At 39.6% G+C, this 18,433-nt stretch overlaps 2 protein-coding genes and 1 long non-coding RNA gene across 7 annotated transcripts in view; 2 read left to right on the forward strand and 1 right to left on the reverse strand.

The window, feature by feature from the left end:
• The window catches only part of nhej1 (nonhomologous end-joining factor 1), a 28,988-nt gene extending 28,350 nt beyond the window's left edge, over positions 1 to 638 (forward strand). For all 5 annotated transcript variants that reach the window (XM_085399640.1, XM_085399641.1, XM_085399638.1 and 2 more), the window contains exon 9: positions 155 to 638. In XM_085399640.1, coding sequence (XP_085255766.1) covers positions 155 to 232 — 78 coding nt within the window. In that variant the 3' untranslated portion in view covers positions 233 to 638. The remainder of the gene's footprint in view (positions 1 to 154) is intronic.
• On the reverse strand, positions 359 to 3,877 carry LOC146642025 (uncharacterized). The gene is made up of 2 exons (XR_014909789.1): positions 3,771 to 3,877; positions 359 to 2,584 (listed from the first exon to the last, which is right to left on the reverse strand). It is a non-coding gene; the product is annotated as an uncharacterized LOC146642025 (long non-coding RNA).
• A 73-nt stretch (positions 3,878 to 3,950) lies between these two features.
• Positions 3,951 to 18,433, forward strand: LOC146642026 (indian hedgehog B protein-like). Its single transcript, XM_085399632.1, has 3 exons — positions 3,951 to 4,775; positions 10,925 to 11,186; positions 16,767 to 18,433. The coding sequence occupies exons 1-3, from the start codon at positions 4,476 to 4,478 to the stop codon at positions 17,462 to 17,464; spliced, it is 1,260 nt and encodes a 419-aa protein (XP_085255758.1). The 5' UTR covers positions 3,951 to 4,475; the 3' UTR covers positions 17,465 to 18,433.

Consider the following 18,433-nt stretch of genomic DNA (forward strand, 5'->3'; position numbering starts at 1 on the left):
AAATTACAAGTCAGCAGATAAACTGTGAAATGCGTCTCCTGCTTAAATGCTTCCTTGGGGAAGAAAAAAGAAGAGAGTGAGTGATTTTAAAAACAGGAAATTGGAAATAGACTATGAAAAACATTCCTCCTTTTGTGTTTTTTGTCTTCCTCAGTCTCTTCCTGTCACATCCACCGCTGCAGAGCGACCGGCCTCCAAACCGAAGAAGAAGAAAGTGGGCCTGTTCAGATGATCTCGAGCAGTAGGACGCACACACAATTATGAATTTAGAAAAAGTGCCGTCCTTTAAAAACACTTCTTATTGAATTTTTACACTCTTGAGGACATTTTTACAAACCTACTTTTAAAAATGTTTAGATTTTAGACTAAAAGTGTCATTAAATAAATACTTTTTTCTATTTTTACCATTTTTGTTAAAAATAGAAATAGAAAAACCACTGTGGGATCAGGTTTTCTTTTTGATGATTGTACTGATGACTGACAGCTGGTAGGTAGGTAATTTCTTGTTCTTTTTAGGTTTTAATAAACTATTAACCTTCATGTATCTTTAACTAGGTGTGAAATGTTTTTAAAGAAGTCATATTGCCAATTAAAGGTATACATGTATTTTTAATGGGTGTTTATGTTTGTTATTTGTTATGTAAACCACAGAATTTTTTAAAAAATTGAACATAATAAGAGATTAAACTCAAAAACAGCTTTCGAAGGAATATTAAGTTTTTAATGTTATAAAATAAAAGCTTCAACAACTTTTCACTAAAACTTCAGGCTTCTATTTTTCCGCCAATCTTAAGTAGTTGCTTTCTCCGTGACCCAGACAGTCGGAGCACAATGAGCAGACAGCGGTCGATAGAGGAGCCGCTCTCCTTTTTCAGGGCTCAGTGAGATGTTGACTCAAGGTGTTGCAGCATGTCGGGAATGCTATTGAAGTTTTAGTTTGAGAAGTCAGTGTTTGATTGCATGGCTCCAAAGAGTTTCTGTGTGAGAGACATTTGTTTAAAAAAAAAATTGCAGTTTTCTCCACTGAAAGAGCAGATTATTGTTATTTATTTAAGTGACAAATGCTGCTTTTATGGTCAAAAGAAAGAAGGTGGTGAAACATGAGGATTGTGTAATTCCATTTCGGTTGTTTATTTGCAAAAATCAATCATATCACATCATGATTTTGTCTCTTTGATCACCTGTGTGTTCAGATTTGTTGATCAGAGATACCTGAGAGTAACTTTGGATACCAGCCAATCAGAATTGTCCCTCTTTCACGACTCTTTCACGACAGACAACACAGACAGATGTTTCTGAATGTAAATGAGGGTTTATTAAATTAATACAACCAGGAAATAGAATTAATGCTCTATAAGCTTCTCTAAGTTTAACATGGCAGAAAAACTGTTTTTGATCCACAGACTGTATATAGAAGATGGATGTAGCCACTATGGCATCACCCAAATGGTATTTGGACTCAATTTGGAAGCGTCAGTGTTAGCATTTTGGTTGCTGCATTGTTAGTTTTCTTGAGGCAGAAGTGATCACGTTTTGAAGAGGAAATTGAATAGATATTTCGAGAAACTATCCAGTAGTGTTATTTGATACTGCAAATGTTCCTATCAATCAGATATCAAGTAAATGCAGGGCCAATATTGCTAATACCAATACCGGTCATTTCAGTTCTTAATTCAAATGAACCCAATTTAAAGGCTGTTATCTACAAAATCACTGCAGTAGAGCAAATTTTGGTATCGATCCAAAACCAAGTAAGTACAGAGTCAGTATTGCTGATAGCAAATATTTTTAACCCATAAAGGAGAGCAGTCTGTCATGACTTATGAGAAGACTCATCATTAATTTGCAGATTCTGAACACATTAATAAATATTCAGTACAGAAAAATATAGTTTTTAGCTTTTCGTGTACTTTGAAACTGGATTTATTAGAGACCTGGAATGTAAATGTGTCTGTTTCTAAAGCACTTTGTGTCAACTTCTGTTGTTTAAATGTGCTGTAGGCTGTAAGTATAATAGACCGTGAACACAAAAAGGTTAAGACATGTTTCACAGGGTATGTTTTTTTTAATTAAAAAAAAAATGTATTTAACACAATTCAGTGGTCTACATATTGATACTTTGTTTCTATCCTCTATCATTCTAGTATCGATCTGATACCAATACCAGCATTTGTATCGATACGATCGATCCGTCAAGCTCTACCATTCAAAAAGAGCAAAACTATTTTTTGCAATATGCTGTAGATGTTTGTTTTGTAAAGTTGGACATTTTAAATGGGAGCCTATGGGCATTGACTCATTTATGGTGAGATATTCTATTCTGTTTCCATAAAGCATTTCAACCACCATTTATTAAACAAAGCTTACAAATGTTTGATTCCAGCATTTTCTAAAATCCGCTTTTCTTTATCTTGTATATAGTAATTGAAGATCAAGAACAGTAACTTTGTCTCTAGATGGTCTTCTGGAGAAAAGTTTGAAGGAAATTGTTTAACCCTCAAAGTCTCTCTGCAGGGTGGGTGGGGGGTACATCAAAGTCCAGGATTAGTTAAGGAAGAATCCAGCCAGAGCCCGAGATGACGATCTGCAAAAACAAACCAAAAAACAGTCATCTGTGTAAAAATCATAGCTGCTGCTTTTTCTTGGGCCTAATTTTCATGATACTTTAAAAACAGTCAGCACAAGGGATTGAAATCCTTAAGTTTCTTCGATAGTTGCTAAAATTAAATTTTTGGTCAATACATGTTGCATCAGATGACAGTTTCCATGAGTTTCCTGATCTGGTGGAGGGTTGTTGGAAAGGTCTCCTGTTTTCTGGTTTATCTTGGGACCCCTCAGCAGGCCTCAGACTTCAGTTTGACCCCTGGTGATGGAGGGTGTGACATCAGCAGAGGGCTCAATGGGCTCTGAAACGGTGTTGGGTGGTTTGTGAAACCGGATCTGTCCAATAAGCCGCTCAGTTATCCTCAAGTGATCTCCCTGAATGTAGTCTCTGTAACCCCGACAACAAAGCAGCCGGTAAGCATGTCAGGGTTAATTTTGTTCCAGTGTCTCCAGTTAGCTACATTCGGTACCAGTGAAACCATCTGTGATGTGTGTAATCTCTGAATTTAAGAGAACCTTTCTCCTCAGCAAAGATTCACAAAAGATGCTATTCAGCCCAACTCTTTGAACTGTGTTGCTGGTTATACTGTAGCTTCTGAAAGCTCCAACAAGGCATTTAACAAAGAAATGAGTCAGAATCAAGAAAGAAGCACCTTTTGGAGCACTGTACCAAAGTAGATCATGTTCTTTGGTGATAAGGCAGGTAAAACTGCACTTAATGGCGTCAGCTTGTCACTGTTGAGCTTTTGCACTCATTTATGTAAACATTTGTCACCTTTAGGTTTGTTTTATGTTTAGTTTCTATGATTTCTGACTTTTTCCCCTCTCAGCAAGCCACTTATAAAAGAAAAGCCTGAAACATGGACGAAGGCAGTCACTCAAGGTAATCAAACCCAAATTTAAGCGTCCATCACCTTGAGGTGATCTCAGAATTCAGGGCCTTTATTAATGAGGCAGAATTATACGATTTTAGTCCTTTAAAGCCTGAACTATCGTCACGTGTTCGCTTTTAGTGTGTTTTTGTGTAAGTCGAGGTCTCTGTGTCGTCGAGGTCCCCCTGCTCTCGCTTGATGTGCTCACAGCTTCGTTGCCCACAGCAGAGCTGCTACCTGCACTGAGGAAGGAGGGGTCATGCGCGCACCTGCGCTCGCCCTCATGCGTCTCACCTTGGGAACGCGGGTCCAAAGGACACCGGCCCTCGCGGGTCTCGTGGCTCTGTGTTTGCGTGTCCTCGGCGCAGGCCCGAGCCGACAATAAACGGATGAAGGCGGCCGCGATGGGAGGAGAGGACTGAGTAGAGGGCAGGTCCAGAAGGGCGCGGTCTCCTTCTCCTCCTCCCGCGGCACCTCGTGTGCACTGTAGCTTCCTGCCAGCATTTCTGCCAGCCGCCGCGCGCCACAGCGACGCATTGAGAGGAAAACCGAGAGACAGAAACCGCTGCGGGGACACCCCGTGACCGCCGTGTCCAACAGCCTACGCGCCGCGCGCCTCCGCGTCTGTCTCCGAGCCCGTTTCTCACAGTTTCAACGCAGAGGCACAGCTTTGAACCTGCTTGCCAAGATAAACTCACCTCTCCTATTTATGCCCCTGCACTCCGCGTGCACTCGGGACACGCAGTGCGTGAGCAGCGGCCCAGAGAACAGGTTCACTTCTCTCCAGCTGGGCTCCAGCGGCGCACTGGCCACTTTTACGCGCCGGGAATGGCGACTTCTGGGGACTCTGGGATGAGTCCTGCTCTGTTGTCTCCGCTCTAAGATTACAAAGGGGAACCCACGCGTGGAAGGAGGGGACACTCCAACAGAAATACAGCGGAGACATATTGGCCTCCCGCAGTAGGTGGGAGGGGGGTGACACACCGGCCGCCAGGCGGAATGCTGCTCTCGACGCTGGTGACGTGCCTCGCCGGGTGCGCGTTCCTCCTGTCACCGGTCAGCGAGGGGTGCGGACCGGGCAGAGGCAATGGCAAGAGGCGGCCGCCGCGGAAGCTGGTCCCTCTCGCCTACAAGCAGTTCACCCCCAACGTGGGCGAGAAGACGCTGGGAGCCAGCGGGAGATACGAAGGGAAAATTACCCGGAACTCCGAGCGCTTCAAGGAGCTCACCCCCAACTACAACCCCGACATCATCTTCAAGGATGAGGAGAACACAGGTGCAGACCGCCTGATGACGCAGGTAACCCTCCCAGCTGCTGTAGTGCCTTTAAGCCCGACTACAGTCCGGCTCAGAGAGAAGCAGGCATTTGTGCGCAGGAGGTCTGTGCACTTTGCCCCGTCTTTAAACGCGTGGACGCTGTTATCTTGTTGACTCAAAGCCCTTCAAAGAAAGACTCAAAGAAAAACGGTCTTTGCCAACAAAATAATTTTATCACATTCATCCCCTAATGATTTTAAATGAAAAAGATGCGCTTTAAAACAGATTTTCTCCAAGTTGGCACTGATTTAAATCACAGCAGCAGCTCTATTAAACTTTATCGTCCTTTTTTTTTTTTTTTAAATAAATAAAGCTACAAGTTTAACTCAGACATTTCTTGGGGGGCGAAGCACGGATTAGCTGAATAGAGTCTAAAAGTCCTGCGAAGGCTGAACAGTAGAGGTTGGAATCAGAGGTTCACTGTGGGCAGCTCATGCGTAAAAAAGTGGGCAACCCCTTCTAAAAATGTACGGCGAGCGGTCGCTCTTAATTAAAACACTATGTCCTCTGTTTCTACATCATGTTTTTTTGGTGGAGAAACAGCCAAAAGTCGTATTTGGTTAGAGCCCGGGGTCAAGCGTGTGCTCATGTTTACAGTTTTCGTTTTTAGCCTCACTGGTCGAGTTAACAGTCTCCTTTTTGGACTGTCAGAAATCTTTACGACACCGTCACTGATGTGGCTTCGCGTGGAATTTATTTGACTCCCTATTTCCCCAGGAATAAAGTATTTATATCTGGGTCTTGTGACCGCGGGCTTCCTCCCTGAGCGTTTGTGTCCACAGACCCACGTGGGGAATGAAAGCGCGCACTCCGGGCTGGAGCTGTCACCTCGCTGTACACGCTGCAAGAAGTAGAGGCTGAACAGACATGTGCAACACCTGCATGAGCGAACGAGTTCTTAACTGAACCCGATTTATAACGGTTATCTACAAAATCAGGACACTCGAGCGAATTCTGGAATGAACCATACCAAGTTAATACAGGGCCAGTATTGCCGATACCAATACCGATAGCTTTAACCTATAACGGCACCCTATAGGTGAGAGCAGTGTGTCATGATGTATGGGAATTTGTCATTGATTAGCGAATTTAATAACCATGAAATCACTTTTCGTGATTTGTTGTGTTAACTAATTATTGATTTTACTTTCAACAATAATTAGTTAACGCAACAAAAACACACCTTTTAGCTTTTTGTGAATTTTAAAATGTTGAAGCTTGAGTTATATTTTTAAATCTCTATAGAAAATTACAATTTAACATCAGTAAGCTGCTTGCTGAATGTAGAGGGTAGAAACAAAGAATGGACCCTATTGTACTACCATCATTGGTATCGATATTGTTGATATTTGCCTTGACCCAGCTGAGGTTTTTTTTTCTTACTCGTGTCACTTTGCCAGAAAATTGCTCTAAAGCTCAAAGCCTCCTTGGTGTGAGCTTGATTAATGAATTTAAGGCTCATAAAGGGGACAGGTCTTCTCCAAGCTGGACATTTTTTGCAGCACGCACTCGGAGCCGCTGCTCGTCACCGGCGCAGACCTGCACACAATTTATGAGCCCTAAGCCGCAGGAGACAGCCTCCTGTTTGTCTTTTACTATTCCGCGTTACTTTTTTGTTTGTTTTCGCAGTGCTCCTGTGCAAAAATAGCCCACTTCACTTGTGCTGAAGCCTTAATTATACGGATTTTCCCCCTGCCTCTTTAGATTTTATTCCCTTTTTCCTGGGCGCTCCTGAGCTGCTGCATACAGACGCGACTGTTCAGGGGTCGAAGCCGCACTGCAAAAAGTGGCACTTTAAAACTGCATTTATATCGTTTAATGTCATTTTAAAGGTCATGTGTTAAGCTAAGCAAAAGTGCAACAACGTTTTACCAACATACACGATAAATCTGCGCAGATTTTTGCGGATTATTTGGAGCTTTGATGCGTAAAAACTGATACACAAAAAGCGAGACTGTTCTTTAAAAAGTTGATTTTTGGAAACATTCACTTGCATTTTAGAACGTTTTCTTAAGTAGTTTTTTTTTTTTTTTTATCTCTTTCATCCAGCTAAAACAGGACCCACAAGACTAAACAGAACCTTCTCAGACTCAGAGGGACACTTTTTGCAGCGCAGAGTTGTGCATAAGCGCATGTTGTCGGTCTGTGCGCCCAGTGTTTGTGCAGCCAGCGGTTTGGTGCTAAAACCGCTCCTACAGAAACCCCCCGTCGATCTGTACACCTTGAAAGGAAAACCAACAAAATCTATCGTCTGATTTATGAAGTTCAGCTCCTTGCTCTGACCGCAGAGAGAAAACACAAGACGTTTTTTTTTAAAAAAAAATCCACAGTGAACGCTGTGAAAAGGCATCTGTGGCCACCGAGCCACGAGCTATTCTTATCACAGCCAACATGGGGGGAAAAAGACATTTATGGGGTTTAATCCCAGTTTGGAGCCTTAATGAGCCGAGATTCATGAAAGGCTGCATCACTGAGAGACGCTTTCAGTGGCAGCTGCGGAATGACAAGACTGCCTCCAGCCACACAGAGTTCATTTAATAAGATTTCTGCCACTTAAAACCAACAAAATCTCCTTCCATTCAAAACCAGAGCAGATGAAAAAAGTTTGACTGTTTAACCTTTCATTTGATGGGAGTGAGTGTAATCTTGGAGGGCAGATTTTCCATCAGATTTCATGCATGTGCAGTGCACTGGGAATGAAATTATTATGAAATTACTTTAATAGAATAAAAATGTGTTGTTTTGTTGGCAAATTTTGCTTAAAAATCTCCAGTTTGGTCAACAACTTGTATTTATTTGTATTAAAATTGGTGAAAATGTTGTTATTCAAGGCATCGTCCTTCAAGATTGCTTTAAAATCCAATAGTGGAGGAAATAATCGGCCAAACCACTGATGAATGACTCCTGATTGACAGGTTATCAGTCAATTTTGGATTTCTTTCTGACTTTCAATATAAACCACAATTTATGAACTTTAAAAATGAGCTTTATGGTGTATTGATTGAGAACTAGCCCATAAACTCATCATGAAAGAGTTTAGTGAGGTCACACAGAGCAGGAGAGCTGGTGGTCCTCTTCCCATAGACTTCTATACAATCAAGTCTTCTTCTTTCTTTCTTTTTTTTTCTTTTTTTTTTCTTCAACAAAGGGAATCACCCCCTGGTGGTCATTAGAAAGACTGCAGATTTAAGGCAGTCTTCAGATTCAGAAGCTACTGTATCCTTTATATCGTTAAATCTGGTTTTATTAACATTTAAATGACAAACTCAACATAATCACCGACGGGGAGTCATTAATCACTACAAGTTTGTGATAGATAACCCTCTACGCTGCTCTTGGCTTCGCAAACACTAGAAACCACATTAAAACTAAACAGAGCGTATCTGAAATAAATCCCACAACCACGACTAAATTAGAGATTTGAAGTTAAACATGCCCACGAGCCTTTGTACTGGCTACTGAGGAAATGTTTCCTCCTTGGAGAAAATGTATCCAGAACTTTTATCCTCTGTGTGTGTGTGTGTGTGTGTGGGGGGGGGGGTTAATTAAAAAGAAAATACGCATTACTCAATATGAGTAATTTTTGAAAAAAAAAAAAAAACAGTTTTAAGTAAGTTCAATGAATAACAAAAGATTCATCCCCAAGTGTCTTTTTAAAACAAAACAAACAAAAAAAACCCATCAAAACCAATGAGGCCTGGAGTTGGCCAAGCCTGACCTAAAATTTCCACTTATTGATCAGCAATATTAGTTTTTTATTTTCTAATTACTCTTTGTCTTCATTTCATTTTGACTCAATTTAGCTTCAGTTTAGCTTCCTGAATAGATTTTTTTTGTTCCATTTTAGTTTTTAGTTGGAGTCTTTCAAATAATCATTATAAGCTGGACCTATACTAAAGGCAAGAATCAGGAAAATAAGTACAGTTATTACAATAAAACAGAACCTTTGAAAGCTGTTGACTCAGAGTCTTGTAGACATCTAGAGTCCCAATAAACACGTCTAACCTTCCCTCATCAGTAATTTTTAAATAAAATCTTTATCAAAGAAATGGTAAAACTAAGTATATTTTCTCTGTACTTTTTAAGTTTTATTTTAGTTTGTTTGCCAAGTTCACAAAATCATATCAGTTAATTTTAATTTTCCCCCCAAAAGTCTGGTTAACTTAAATATAAATAAAAACTAAAGTGTTTTTTCAGAGCTAGTTTTAGTTTTCACAAAGAGGAGACTGTATATAAAGGATGGACACAATGACCACAGTGTCATGTAGTTTGACGATTCAATGTTTGCATTTTGGACTCTGTTGTTCTTGCTTTTATGCAACCAGATGATAATGTTTGGGTAAAAAAAGGTGACTTACTAGGTTATCAAACTAAGTTAACACGCTGCATCACATGGACAGAGCATACCGACTTCTTGGACGGTCTGTTTGCACAGTCCACTAATAATGCAAACTTTAAGCCTTAATGCAATCTAAACTGGTGAGTTTGATCGATAGATCGATAGATCTCCTTCTCTACATTTGTCATGAAGAGGGAAACTAAAGCTGTCCACATGTATTTTTTTAACAAAGATTTTTCTATGATTGTTTTGAAAAAACAATACCCACGCAGAAATGTAACAAAGCGACATCGAGCAATGTCAGTAGTACGCCAAAACAGGTGGTGATGTAACCCTTACTGAATAGAAGTATTAGGCCATCAAAAGTCCACAAACAGTAACATGGCTCACAGTCTGACATCAGAAAGAAGATAAAGGCATGCACCTTTCACTCCACGTGTAAAAGCATAAATTTCTGAAAGTTTTCACCCTGGAAGTTTTTCAAAATCTCCCTTTTCACAGCATTTACACAGGAAAAAGCTCTTTTTACCAAAAGACCTCTGCACATATCCAAACGCACCAACTCTTCAGACTAAACATGTTTATTTCTGCTGCTTAAGCTTCATAAAAAAAAAAACAACCCAAATCCTCTTCAGGCCAGTAAGTGTCACAGCTGAAACCCGTCTATGAATTGGCCTCTGGTGACATCTGGAATTGGTTTACGCGTTAATAACCAAAAATATTCATCCTTAAATTAGGATCTTTAATTATCAGCCTCTTATAGTTGTGTTTTTAATTTTCTATAATTTAACCTCCTGGGACCTGGCATCCACATATGTGGTCATCACATTTTGGGTTGTCTAGATCAAAATACAAAATTTTGCTCTACAAGGGTCTGATTTGCACTTAAGAGGACATTATACTTCCACTGTTCTATTGAAATTTAAAACAAATGTCCTTATAACTGGATCTCATTTTTCTCTGAAACAAAAAAGAAAAAACCTGGTAATTCTTTGTTTTAACATTCATCAGGTGCCAATCAGCACAAATAGCAAAGAGTAATTAAAAAAGCATGCCATGAAAGAGTTCGGGTGTTAGGAGGTTAATGTGACTAAAAATGTTCAAAAATTAGGGGTTTAAAAAAAATGAAATGGGGGGAGGAATATCTAAAATTCCTTAATTGTTGTCCATCTTTAAGTCTTTGACTGCTGTTAGTTACATTTACTCACAGTGAGACCAGGACTAGTGCCTGTCTGAGAGGTTATCCAAGACGCCGTGACTGCTGCCCTGACAATGCAGCTCGGGTGTGGATTAGATAAACGGGGCAGACTGGAAGGTGAGATTTGTGTATGCCGGAGCAATGGGAAGGGAGGGGAGGGGTCCTTCAATAGGCCCTCTCACCTCCTGTTTGCTCACCCTGACCAGACTCCAGGTTTAGAGGGACGCTGAGGACCTCTTGTTCTTGTAGCCGCCACCACATGTCACCCCCACCCAGCCACCCTGTAACCTCACAGTCCCCCCCTCCATCCGTCATAGCCTCCCTCCTCCGTTAGCTCACCACAGAGAGCAAACACCGGGCTGAGCTGGGACAGCAGGCTGGAGCCACAGACAAGGGGGAGAGGGGTGAGGCAAAGGGGGTTTGGTGAAGTCCACGAGAGAAGGGGTCTTTGTAAAGAGTCTGTGTTTTCCTGGTTGGTTTTAAAGCTGCGCAGCAGCAGAGGATGAGGCTTCAGTCCCCAGTGAACAAACATATTCACATAAAAAATGCAAATATATTGATCCAGACACGTCCTGTGTGCCTCCTCTGTTGCAGCGCTGCAAAGACAGGCTGAACTCTCTGGCCATCTCGGTGATGAACCTGTGGCCTGGGGTCCGGCTACGGGTCACCGAGGGCTGGGATGAGGACGGCCACCACTCGGAGGAGTCTCTGCACTACGAGGGCCGGGCGGTGGACATCACCACGTCGGACCGGGACAGGAACAAGTACGCCATGCTGGCACGGCTGGCAGTGGAGGCTGGATTCGACTGGGTCTACTACGAGTCCAAATATCACATCCACTGCAGTGTCAAGTCAGGTGAGCGAGTGCGCCAAATCACAGGAAGTAAGAAGCAAGGTGTTCCAGAAACATGGATAATATTAATATGTGTCTACAACAGGGGTGTCAAACATGAGGCCTGGGGGCCAGAACAGGCTCACCAAAAGGTCCAATCTCAACCCCTGGATGACTTTGGAAAATGTGAAAATTGTTAATGAGAAGAGCATCAATTTTTAACTGTTAGCTGTGTATTGTGTCAGTTTTACTCTTATTACTGACCAAACTAACATCACCCACACCCTGTTAGACACTAAAGCAAAGAAGCACTGGACTAACCATAGAAACATAAAAAAAAACAGGAGTTGAAGTCTTTTTTTATTTTTATTGTTAGTATTCAATTAAATACCAAAAAAGTTATGTTTTTTTTATTTTTAGAAGTCCATTAGTTAACAGAAAAGTTATTTTTTGTAGTAAGTTTTCTATTAAATAACAAAAACGTTCAATTTTTTTATTGTTAGTTGTCACGTAACAGAAAAGTTCCTGTTTTTTTTATTTTTAGTTGTCTGCAGTAAGTCATTAAAATGTTCTGTTAATTACATTAATTACAACAAGCTGCCAGTACTTTTCTTGTAACTTCTCACTTACAAGAAAAGACATGCTTACAGAGATATAAGATAAACAATTGAGAGGCAGTGACTTTTGCAGTCGTATCCACTTGGGACCAGATCGAGTTTGACACCCTGGGACCTAGAAGCAGGTAATTATTTCAGCCATTTATTCATGTACTGAGATTTCAGGCACCCTCTAGGTAAATTGCATGTAATTTTACTGCAGTTTTGTTAATAAAGCTTAAACTGCTCTATTTGGATTAGCTCTGGCAGCACAAAAATGTCCAAATGCAAGGATTCATATAATCGGAAGTGACTTCTGAAGCGCGGTGAAGTCTTTTATGCTTTAATCAAATATAAACTAAAGAAATCTAAATGTTTAAATACTCAAAGAAAACAGGATCATTTTTATTTCCTAATGACGTTAAATCTTTTTAAGACATTTCACAGTGAGCCACATTTTTTTTTTAAATTTTAGACCTCACAGAAAGGAACCGTGTTGAGTTCACTGCAAGGTTTGAAGGTTTTGTTTTTCAGCCTCCAGTCATGGCAACTAGTGATGCCACAGACACGATTAACTCAAAGTGCTTGGTGAAGGTTAGAAAAGGTTTGTGGTTTTGGTTAAATATTGTTCAGAAAGTCAACAAAACCATCGTCTTCCCCTGAATGATTTTGTAGCTTGAAACTGAACTCTTTCACGCTTGGGGGCAAATCTTCTAAAGCCTACAAATGCTTCATGAAAGCCAAGCGAGGTGTTATCCTTCTCTTTTTTTCAGTCTTTGTGTGAGCAGAAATGTAAAAATGCAAATACTAGGAATTGTTTTGTCAAGATAGATTTTTTTTTTTTTTTTAAAGAAAATGGACTCTAGATTTCTTGAAAACTTGAAAAGTAATATTACAAAAGTATTAAAAAAATGTAAGGACACAAGTGGACCCTAGCAGACTTAGAAAAACTGCAAAAAACTATAACTTACCTAAAAAAGTCAAAGGATAATATTTTGCAATCAGAAATCTTAGTTCGGAAACCTGACTTCCTAAAGGTCTTTCAAAGTTCTTCTATGCACAATTGTCTGCTTTTTTACTCATCTTCATTCCATTTCTTGAACTGGAGACTTTATGATAAATGTTTTTGTTGCAAAGCTACTTAACACTGAGTTATGAATTGTTGAAGCAAAAAAAAGTTTCCTAATTCAATGGATGAACCCGTGTTGTGTCTACACTTACCAAAAAACGTAGCAAAGAATCAATTTTATATTGTATCTTACGACACTTTGTTGCAAGCAGCCTGTCACAAAAATACATAGTTAAATACATAGTTTGTTCTTATTTCTTCAGTTGAATCTATGAAAAAAAGTCTCACGGGTATTAAACAGTATCTTTTCACCGAAAAGGTGACTTCAAAGACACATCACATACAGATTTGAGTGTCTCATTGGGCGAAAAACATTAAAATGAATCAAGACCATACATATAAACTTTACATTTAAATTAAATGTAACTTACTTAGCTTTTAAAAAGTATCTCTCATCTTTTGCTCCTATCCTCTCTCTCTCCAGCACCACATTAATATTCCCCTAATGTAACGTTAGCTCACAAGCATATTTTGACTTAAACTGAACGGGGACAGCTTGTGTGTTTGCTGACATTTGTTCACATTCAGTAGGTGCGAACACAGCTTTATGGACTTTTGCATGAAAGAAGTGGAGACCATAAAATGCCTGACAGACTATTCATCATTTATTACTGAGCTGTAATGTTAAATGCTGTCCACAAATATCTGATAGATGGACTACTGAGACCTTGCAGTGCTTTACTTCACTGCACCAAGAAACCGTGAAGAAAAGCAGCTAATTAACCTACCTGAACTTTTTATTTCGCATGCCAAACTTTCTTGAAAACTTTTAGGTATTTTTGCTGGAAATGCAACTCGTAATACTTGACTCCATCAGGATGTATAAAGAAGAGACTGCACGTTCTCATCATGGTTCAAACTTCTCCACATAGCCACTGTTCTCAGGGTGTCTGTTATGAAAAGTTACAGTTAAAAGTAACACAGATGTGCTGAGAGTTGCACCCTCTTATTAAAATGCATCCACTTTAAACCCCCAGTGACACATTTTACACTGAGTGGTAACTGAGATTTTCCTTTTCTTTCTCCCTTTTCCAACCTTACCTCTCTTTTCCCTTCCTCTTTCTCCTGCTCCTCTCTCCTTCCCTCCCAGATCGGGTTGCGAGGGCCCAGAACTTGACTTGATCAGAAGGGCAACCAATCAAGTTGGTATTTTTTTTCATGTTTTTGATTTCTTCTTCTTCTTTTTTCTCCTAATTTTCTTCAAAATTCTTCAAAATATGACAAAGAAAAGAAACTGGGAAGATGAACTCTTTGACAACAAACACCCCTGCCCCCCAAATCCCTTTAAATGCAATTAAAAGCGGGGCAGCAACAAGAGGAAACAACCACTAGAGGGCAGCAAAGTGCTGGACCGCTATAGATGAAAGACTGGACTGAAAAATTGGGGGTGGACGTGAGAAAAGGAGGAAACGGAGGGATTGATGGAGCATTTTAACTCCTACTGATGCACATTTCACCTCATACTTGAGCTGTTCCCACTGTGCTCATGTCATGAAGCAGTTAGGAAGGTAATATTTTGGGTGAAAGACGTGGACTTTTTTGTTCTTTTATTGCTCTCAGTATAAGGTACGCTCAACAAATGATAGAAAATTCAGAATAGATATATCATGAGATTACTGAAACTAGAAAAGGTATAGTTTGTTTTAACGTTTAGCTACACTGATTCCATATTTAGCCAAAACTTTCACCACAAATTATATTTAATTATTTACCCTTCTCTTCCCTAACACTACTGTTTTTACTTTCAGCTCACAATTTACATCATTATCCCATGTTAACGTTCAAAATTGCTCATCAAGTTTATTTAAAATCTTAAAGCAGACGTATTATTTTGGATTTCATGTCATGGCATTTTTCTATATTACAGAATTTAATCTTGAATAAAGAGCAAGACAAGATAGAGCAACATGTGCGATGTTTTTAGTCTGGAAAACATGAACGAGTACAAGGTTCATGTTTTGAAATTACTAGAATCAAAATGTGTAATTTTAAAGTCATAATTAGGACAGAAGTGGTTAAAAAAATTCAGAGGTTATGAAAAAAATGTAAAAAATAATGTATTAAATAAATACTGAATTAAACTTACATACTGATCCACAAATATAAGCTGTCAAGTCAACATTTTGTCTTATTTATTTCAAATGTTTTGGGTTACTAATAAGCTACAAATTAATTTTACTTGCTTTTTCAAAAGTATGTTACCAGTTTAGTCTAAGAAATGGTTGTTTCTTTATTTCAAAAGTCAGGATATGACTGGCTGGTTTTCTTGCTCTGCTCCTTCCTCCTTCAGGTGACTTATCTTATCACTTGGCCTTGGCTTTCCTACCTTCTCCAAATATTTATCCCCAGATAGACTTGAGCCCTCAGGGGTTACTTTCAAGTGCCTGAACTCATTGCCACGAACACAATCTGGGCTGGGGACACATGTACGACCCAACATGCACCTTTATGAAGGAGGTTGTGTTTGACAGGCTGGTTATTGTTCTTTTATGTGCAGCGATTGAAAGGAAAGAGTCAATATTTGGCTAAAGGGAGGTGGAGAGATTTATTATGTTATCAAGAACTTTAGTATGGAAGTCTATTACTGCCCCCCCAAAAACTGCACATGCAACACGATTGGGAGTTAGAAATGTAATAAAAAAACAAAAACAAACAGTTATAGTTATGAATTTATAAATCCAAGTTGTAAAAATAAATTGTATCTAAGTAGCTTAACAATTTGGGTTATTAGTTGTTTTGGGGGGGGGTTCAAGGAAAGACAAGAACAAAGACCTCATGGGTCTAAACTATGAGACGGATCCGAAGTGTTAGAAATTAAATACATTTTTACTCAAAACTATAAGACGTTAGATTAAAAGTGTTACTTCTAAAAGCCAATTTTGTGCTGTTTATTCAAATGTATAACAAATCCTGAAGGTATTTGTGTCTCAGTGTTTAACACATTTGCTTGGCAAATGAAAGGTAGCTGGTTAAAATCAAACTATGGAGCCACCAGCTGAAAAATAACATAACATATTAAGACACAAGTCATTACTATGAGATAAGGTTCGAATTGTGATGTTTTTTGCAAATATTTTATTAACAGAAAATCTCAAACATTTATTGGCATCTTTAGTCTAAAAATTGTGTCAAACTTTGGGATTGTGAGTGTGATAAATAATGTAAAAAAATAAATAAAAACATTGTTTATAAGATGTTGGTTTTTTTTAATTAAAATATTGTTCGTGATGAAATATAATCCCTCACACAAAAGAAAATATGCTTTTTTTGTTGTTGTTTTTTTACAATAAAATTTGAAATTATGGAAAAGCATTTTAAAAACTTGTTGTAAATAAAGATTTTTATCTTGATAATGCAGATTAACAAAATATCTTCACTTTCTTTCAAAATATCAGAAGCTTTCACATTTTCTTTCAAATGTATAATTAAAAAAAAAAAAAAAAATTACGAGCCCCACACGGAACCCGACGTATTAGCCAGAGGTCCCTTTATTACCGTTCGGAGCCGCGGACCTGTTTTATATAGCCGCAGAATAGTTTTCTATACGAGATTGCTGCAAAAAATGCAGCCTTACCTAATGTCCAACCTACTGTTACTCATTTATATTACGATTTAAAAATCTAGTTAGTGTTGGTATGGCGAGTAACCTTCAGTAATAGTAATAAATCACACAGCAATAGTACATTCATGTAGTTATAAAAAGCATGATAATATATTAGGTAATCCAAAGTATTCAGAATACGTTACTCTCATTGAGTAACGTAATGGAATACAGTACTACATACATTTTGGGGCATGTATTCTGTAATCTGTAGTGGAATACATTTTAAACACTGTCCAAACCTGATGGCTATCTTTTATCTCTGTCTCTGTCTTCAGACCACTCAGTGGCGGCTAAGTCTGGAGGTTGTTTCCCTGGTGAGGCCTTGGTCATATTGGAAAGTGGAAGTCAGAAGCCCGTCAGCGATCTGCGACCTGGTGAGCGAGTCCTCGTCTCGTCAGGCAGTGACGGTAGCGGTGAGCTTGTGTTCAGTGAGGTCCTGACTTTCCTCGATCGGGACCCCAAGACCCGGAAACTCTTTTACACCCTGCAGACTGAAGCTGGAGCTCAGCTCTCACTCACTGCCGCCCACCTGATATTTGTATCCAAAGAGAACTGCTCAGAAGGGATGGTGCCAGCCCGCAATGCCCTCAGGACTGTGTACGCCAGCAATGCCCAGCCGGGACAGTGTGTGCTGGTGTCAGAGGGTAAAGCGGGACAGAAGCACAGGGAGGGGCGTCTGTCTCGGATCAGCCGGGTGACAGTAAAGGAGATGAAAGGGGTGTTTGCGCCGCTGACCCAGCAGGGGACGGTGGTGGTGGACGGGGTGGTGGTGTCCTGCTACGCAGTGGTGGACCAGCACTCCCTTGCTCACTGGGCCTTTGCCCCACTCAGGCTGATCCACAGCTGGACTCGGACCACTGGGGGCCACAGTGATGGGATCCACTGGTACTCGCAGCTTTTACACTGGCTGGGGAGGAAGTTGTTGGACTCAGGACGCCTCCACCCGCTGGGAGTGGCTCAGGACAACAGGTGAGGAAGCTGAACTGCAAAGTAAGAGCCAAATAAGACCCTAATGAACTTCCTGCGGCGATGGGAGACATTTGGCTTCCTGCTGAGGCCTGATGGGAAGAATAAAAAAACTCGAAGTGACACAGATGAGACCAAATGAACATTCAGATTTAAAAAACTGCACAAACAAATGTTTTTTTTGTTTGACATTTATATTTGTAAAACACTATGAAGCAATAATCCCTTAAAACATCCTTATTTAACTCTAAAAACACGTAAATTGAAAAATCCATTAATTATAAAATTAAGACGATGGTAAGGTTGACATGAGTCTCCCTTAAATTGGTTGGTTATATGTTGGTGGGTCAAGATACTTATAGGTTGAAAATGATTATAATTTTAGAGGTTTCTACTTTGAAAGCTGTTTATGGTAAACTGTTGATATTTTCTGGATTATGGGAATTTTAATGTGATTTTTAAACAACACAACAAATCCCATGAGGGGAAAAAAGTGATGTATTTTAAGGGTTTCCTTTAAGATACTGTTAAAATACAGACATATATTAAAAAGACTTGTAACCATTAAACATAGTTTTAGAAATAGAAAAGTTATTTGGTTTTATTAACGTTTTAAAGGGGTTTGAGCCTCCTGTAATTTCAGATAATCTCTTAATTTATCCCATAATTTGTCCTTAATCTGGTGTAAACCTCGAAACTCCCTGATTATGGAAATTGTATCTGTTTTCACCTGACCCCAAACCAAACCTCTAACCCTGAAAAACTCCTTTTTTGTTAATTAATGGATGTTTCCAGTTTTCAAATGAGCTACTCGTACTACACTATGAAATCTGGGCAGATTAGTGTGAGATTTAAGGTGTAATTTTAAAGGATTTTGTTTCATAGTGGAGCCTGGGTTGGGGTGGAGGGCTGTGCTCTTTGTAAAAGGACAAAATGTTGTTTTTTTTTCTCCAACACTTGTACTTTCCTGCTTTAA

The sequence above is a fragment of the Rhamphochromis longiceps genome, linkage group LG23 (genome assembly GCF_057381845.1).
Source record: "Rhamphochromis longiceps isolate RC_006_pf linkage group LG23, R_longiceps_female_GT1.1, whole genome shotgun sequence".
NCBI classification, from domain to species: domain Eukaryota; kingdom Metazoa; phylum Chordata; class Actinopteri; order Cichliformes; family Cichlidae; genus Rhamphochromis; species Rhamphochromis longiceps.

Bases quoted from the DNA above. Each gene is read 5' to 3' on its own strand.
- LOC146642026 (XM_085399632.1), top strand. From the start codon at position 4,476: ATGCTGCTCTCGACGCTGGTGACGTGCCTCGCCGGGTGCGCGTTCCTC. The intron at 4,776-10,924 runs GTAACCCTCCCA...CCTCTGTTGCAG, and splicing joins CAGACCGCCTGATGACGCAG to CGCTGCAAAGACAGGCTGAA. The intron at 11,187-16,766 runs GTGAGCGAGTGC...CTCTGTCTTCAG, and splicing joins CCACTGCAGTGTCAAGTCAG to ACCACTCAGTGGCGGCTAAG.